The sequence below is a fragment of the Myotis daubentonii genome, chromosome 17 (genome assembly GCF_963259705.1).
Source record: "Myotis daubentonii chromosome 17, mMyoDau2.1, whole genome shotgun sequence".
In the NCBI taxonomy this organism is placed as follows: domain Eukaryota; kingdom Metazoa; phylum Chordata; class Mammalia; order Chiroptera; family Vespertilionidae; genus Myotis; species Myotis daubentonii.
The window spans coordinates 50906028-50912027 of record NC_081856.1 but is presented as its reverse complement, the minus strand read 5'-3'; the positions used below and the strand labels follow the sequence as shown (position 1 = coordinate 50912027).

At 55.0% G+C, this 6000-nt stretch overlaps 1 protein-coding gene across 1 annotated transcript in view; it reads left to right on the top strand.

Annotated features, from left to right (window-relative positions):
* The first annotated feature begins 291 nt into the window (after positions 1 to 291).
* The window catches only part of DNAAF11 (dynein axonemal assembly factor 11), a 35385-nt gene continuing 29676 nt past the window's right edge, over positions 292 to 6000 (top strand). The window contains exons 1-2 of the mRNA XM_059672321.1: positions 292 to 440; positions 2671 to 2838. Of these exons, the coding sequence (XP_059528304.1) occupies positions 431 to 440; positions 2671 to 2838 (178 nt within the window). The 5' untranslated portion in view covers positions 292 to 430. The remainder of the gene's footprint in view (positions 441 to 2670; positions 2839 to 6000) is intronic.

The following is a 6000-nucleotide window of genomic DNA, read 5'->3' as shown; positions in this document are numbered from 1 at the left end:
TCGCCGGGCTCCGGAAGGTGTGAGATAAAATACAAAAAGATAAAAGGGTAGAGGGCAGGCCAGGAGGCACGCCCAGCAGGCGGGTCCCACCAGGAACTGAGGGCCCCTGTGGTTCTGGGGTGATCTGGCCAGAGCTTTGTGGGAGGGGATCAGGCTGTGGCAGGTCGAGGGTGGGGCGGGGAAGAGGCGAGGTTTGGGGTGGGGACAGCCCCGTCTCCTCCCGGGAGCCCCTCCACCGCGGGTCTCACCTCTCGGCTCCTCCCGCGCTCAGGAAACGCGGCGCCGCCTGGCCCTGCGCGGCCGCCGTAGAGTCCCCGTTGCCATGGTTCCCAGGGCAGGTGTGGGCGCGCAGAGCCGCTACAGGGACGCGTGAGCGGAGTTCGCGGGACTCTGGGTCCGGCTTCGGGGCCCACGAACCCGCAGAGGCACCATGGGCCGGAGTAAGCCCCCTTCCTCTCCCACCTTCGCTCTCGATGGTCCCCTTTCCTGGCATCGGCCCGGGTCCACTAGGACCCTCGGCGCCAGCTTCGGACCAGTGCTGCCCCTTCCCGCCCGCGGGCCCGAGCCCAGCTCTGCAAATCCCGCCCCTTGGCCCTGGGCAGACCCACTGTGCCAGGCCCGCCTCCGACCCGCCGGGCAGCCTGGCCCTTGAGGGGCTCAGGGTCCTCCTCTATGAAATGGGGTGCGCGAGGGGGTGGCTGAAAGGCGCAGTGAGTGCTGGGGTCAGACACCCCAGGTCGGGCCTGCGCCGGCCTTGCTTGCTGTGTGGTCCCGGGCTCCTCACTGTCCCAGAGCCTCAGCCTTCAGACCCTTGGCAAGGCAGTGTGCCTAGTGGCCCAGGAACCGAACCAGCCGGGATACCATGCCTGTCTGCAAGCTGGCCTGCCTCCTAGCGGGGGCCTCCGGGGACAGAGGAGCGCCCCAGGCCGTGGGCGCCCAGCAAGCCCTGGTGGCCGGCTGCCAGTTAGCCTCTTCCTCCCCAGCCACGTGTGCAGTCATCTCTGCCTGTTTGTGGAGCCAAAGCTTAGGGCAGCGGGCACGTTCCCCTGGGTGGTATTTCTCTCCCCACCTCTCCCTTTCCCTTGTCTTTCTTCCGAAGAACGGACATGGCAAGCCACTCCTGTCACCACAAGTAGCGGAGGGCTCAGCTAACTGCACACGAATGATCGGGTTCATACATGTTTCATATTTTTTAATAAAGGCCAACTCCGCTTCAAGGATGTGGCATGGCCGGGGGGCAGCCGAAGGTGCTGTGCAGGGCTTTGCCTCAACAGATTTAGGACCTTGGGCGAGTTTGCAAACTGCACCTTCCTCCTCTCCTGACAGATGTAAATAGACACTGTATCTACGCATATGTTATTACATGCAAAGCATTTAGGGAAGTGCCTGGCACCTTGTTAAATGAGCAATAAATGAATTTTGATTATCTCTTGGGGTGAAAATGGAATATTTTCACATTCCTAAAATGTAAGGATCAAATGGATTAATAATTTGATTGATTGATTTGAGAGAGGGAGGGGGGTGGGAGAGAAAGAGAGGAACATCAATTTGTTGTTCCACTTATTCATTCATTCCTTAGTTGATTCTTGTATGTGCCCCGATGGGTGATCAAACCCACCACCTTGGCGTATCAGGACGATGCTCTAACCAACTGAGGTACCCAACCAGGGCTTGGATTAATAATTTTTAACAGCCCTGGAAATGCAGGGTTTCTCCATTGTCAATGTCCCCTCGACTTTAGTGTATCTTCTGAAGATGACTTACATGTTGTCCTTGGTTCGAACTGTGGGCCCCAGGGCACCATCTCCAGGCCCTTGGTGCCCGTCAGGCCAGCCCAGTGCTACCCATCCCCGGGCAGGAGAGTCTTGTTGCCCCTCCTCCTCTGAGCAGCCAGCTCCTGTAGTTCCTCCTGGGAACAGACCGTGTGGCGGTTGCTTTAAAAGATCGTGATGCCAACTCCGGTGTCCCTCTCTCCTCTGCAGCTTTCGTGACACTAGTGCTGACCAGGTGAGTGAATGAATGGCTGCACCTTTCCTCACTGCTGCCCTCGGTCAGCCCCACTGTGCCTCTCAGTGGCCAGTTGCTCTGTTTTGGTTTACCTCCACGGTCTCACCCAGTTTGACCACGAGATGCCATGGCCACAAGCCCATAGTCCTCACCCATCAACTCTGTCTGCATCCACACTGCACCATGTGTGTAGCCCAGCCGGCGTGGCTCAGTGGTTGAGCATCAACCTATGAACCAGGAGGTCACGGTTGGATTCCCGGTCAGGGCACATGCCGGGGTTGCAGGCTCCATCCCTAGTGTGGGCGTGTAGGAGGCAGCCAATCAATGATTCTCTCTCATCGTTGATGTTTCTCTCTCTCTCTCTCTCTCTCTCTCTCTCTCTCTCTCTCTCTCTCTCTCTCTCTCTCTCTCTCCCTCTCCCTTCCTCTGAAGTCAATAATATATATATATTTAAAAATGTGTGTAAACCCTGTGCAAAAGAGGCAAAACTATGGGGTCCTGTCCCTTCCCTCTGCCCCACGGTGGGTCAGAACCACCAGCAGGGGGCAGCACTGCTCCGAACTGTTTGATCTATCTGCAAGGAAAGACCCATGGGGCAGTCATGTCATCACCCCATGATGAACATGAGGGCGGAGGTGTGACCTGTGACAAATGTCCTTGCAGTCACGGAAGACCTGATTCGACGGAATGCCGAGCACAACGAGTGTGTGATATTTTCCCTGGAGGAGCTCTCCTTGCACCAGCAAGAAATAGAGAGGCTGGAGCACATTGACAAATGGTGCCGCGATTTAAAGATCCTCTACCTTCAAAACAATCTCATCGGGAAGATCGGTAAGTTCCCAGGACTTTATGCTCATGGTTTCTGGAGCCCCCGGAATGGGAGAACTGTGGACAAGACAGTGTTCCCCATAGAGCAGCAGTTCTCAACCTGTGGGTCGCGACCCTTTGGGGGTCGAACCACCCTTTCACAGGGGTCGCCTAAGACCACCGGAAAACACATATATAATTACATATTGTTTTTGTGATTAATCACTATGCTTCAGTTATGTTAAATTTGTAACAATGAAATTGGGGGTCACCACAACATGAGGAACTGTATTAAAGGGTCGCGGCATTAGGAAGGTTGAGAACCACTGCCATAGAGGAAGACAGCAGCTAAGAAAGAATTTCTTGGGGGAGTGGACACAGCCATAGCAGCCAGCGATCGCAAGGGGTGTAAGGACGACGTGAAAGGTTGCGCGGAGCCTGTGCTCACTGGGTGGGTGACACCTGCTGCCACGATTCGTGCTGTCAGGTACCCAGGGTGCCCGGGCCAGCGCATGAAGATCAGAGCAGAAGGGAGGACCAGCCAGAGCTGGAGGGCAAGGGGTGGGTCAGGGTTGACGAGGCAGAGTGAGCGCCAACCTCTGTGGGGCTGGCCTGGAACCAGAGGTGAGCCCTTGAGGTTAGGTTTTAACTCCTCGTGGCAGAGAAAATATAGGTCAGATGTATTGGGGAAGGAGGTGCTGAATGAACTCGGGACCAATGAGCCGAAGGGGTCAGGGAAAGAGAGGCTCATAAGTACAAATGCCTAGAGCCTCCAGCGGGGCAAGGACATTTGTCACACGTGGCTTTGGCCACGTCTGCAGACATTTCTGGTTGTCACCAGTGTGCGTGTGTGTTGGGTGGTGTGCAGGGGCCAGGGATGCTACTCACCACCCCAGGGTGGCAGCCTCACACGAGAAGTTCCCAGGCCTGGGTGTGCAGGCGCACTGAGGGCCTGAAACCTGGGGTGCACTTGCCTCTCGTTGGCTGGGTAACTCCCAGTTGGCTCTAAATTTGCAAAAACCTAGAATTTGCATCATCTTTTTGAAGATGTATTTGGATTCTTCCTATTTCTTCAGGACGTGATTTCCAGCATCTTGGACTTTTCCAGAAACGGGAACCTTGGCACACTGTTCAATTAAGAGGTCGATCTGACCACCTGCAGCTTTCACGCATGCGGCATTAAAGGGCCATTCTGACCCGGCCGCTCTGACAGTCCCTGCATTTTTCAATCTGCACAGCTGGTCCTCACAATGACGACTGAGAGCGTAGATTTCAGTCCTTTTCAGAGCTGTGAGAAGGCTTACATTTTGGCTTCCACAGTATTCCGAAATTACACAGCCTTTTACACGTTAACAATGGGAGTTTTCAGAGGCGCTCAGGCACTCCTGTAGCTGGGAAAAGGATCTCTCTTGGATTCCACTTGCTCTTGTGCCCTGGGGGTGGAGGTTTGCTCCTGAGCTCCGCCCCTCACTGGAGATGCAGATGAGCTTGGGGGGAAGGCTCTGCTAGTTGTGGGTCCAGCTGTGAGCTGAGGACCCTCTGGGGTCCTGTTAAAGTGGGGCTCAGAACCTGGGCGGTGGGCTCCCAGAATCTGCATTTGTAATGACTTTCCGATGAGCCTCAGGCGAGCCCAGAGCTGCTTGAATTGGGGCAGGATGGGGCTGGCTGGTCATGGCAGCTGGTGGCAGCTTGCTCCGGGATGGCTTGGGCTAGGATGCTCAGACCCCTCCCTGCCCCGCTGGAGGCTCTAGGCATTTGTACTTACGAGCCTCTCTTTCCCTGACCCCTTCGGCCCATTGGTCCTGAGTTCATTCAGCACATCCTTCCCCAACACATCTGACCTATATTTCTCTGCCCGATGATGACTCTTTTAGTATTGAAGAGGTAATGCATATAGCATGTGTGGGAGGAGGAGGTATTTGATTGCGGGCTGGCGATGCTATGTGTTAACTTCAGGTGTTTCTGTTTGGGATGCAGGGTAGACACTCTTATCGGTCAAACCCTTGTCACGTGGCGCTCCGCATGTCCTTTGAGTCTCAAATGCTCAGGTGTCGCCTGGAGTGCCTTCGCCAAGCCTCGGTGCAGCTTAGGGTACCAGAACTGCTGAGAGCACTTGAGTAATTTTCTCTGAAGTTCTCATTTTGAAAAATGAGCCAACTGAGGCTTAGAGATGGAAACTGCTATCCTTGGGTCTGTGATAACATATATGATATTTCGTAAATGTTAAAATGAAACGGGGCGACAAGGGTGATGGTTGTAAGTCATCACAGTTGATCTCTTACTGCCCCTGAAACCCGGGCGGGGGAAGCAGTCCCTCTGCAGGGCTGCCCAGCCACACCCTTCTCTGGGGGGTGGGGGTGGGTTTCACATCCGTGGGGTCTGAGGAAGGACTGTTCTTTCAATGCGCAGTGGGCGCAGTGACTCGCCGCCACGCTCTGGAGTCAGATTTCCTGGCTCTGCCTCTTGACCCTGAACCGGTGGATTGAGGCTTCACGCCTGGGGATTCTCCGGGAGAAAGGGGGAGGATGCCAGGGTTTTCACCGCGCAGGGCCATGTTGAGGATCAGTGGCGGCAGGTATGCAGCACGCTGAGGAAATCCGTGGTTGTAGGAGCACTCAGCAGTGTTAGCCCTGGTGGCATTAGCTGCTTGCAAAGGCCACTGACTTCTCGACTTACTCATGGTGGTTGCTTTGCCCACGTAGGCTTTCTTTCTTTCCTTTTCTTTAAAATATATTTTTATTTATTTCAGAGAGGAGAGGAAAGGGAGAGAGAGAGAGATAGAAACATCAGTGATGAGAGAGAATCCTGCATGGATCAGCCACCTCCTGCACTCTCCCTCCAGGGAAGCAACCCTGCAACCCAGGCACATGCCCTGACCAGGAATTGAACTGTGACCTCCTGGTTCATAGGTTGTCTCTCAATCACTGAGTCCACGCAGGCCAGGCTACATAGGCTTTCATGTTCATTAAAAGCGATGGTCCTGTGTCAGGGTGACTTGGGCTCCAAGTAAAGGAAGATCCAACTCGGTCTGGCTTTCCAGTAAGGAGACCTAGTGTCGGACCCAGCGATGCATCTAGAGGTAGGCAGGCTCCACCTCGTGGTTGGCTGACTCCTCTCTGCTGAGCAGCCACAGTGGGCTTCGTCCTGGACCTGGAACCCTCCTGGTTGCAAGCTGACTTGAGTATC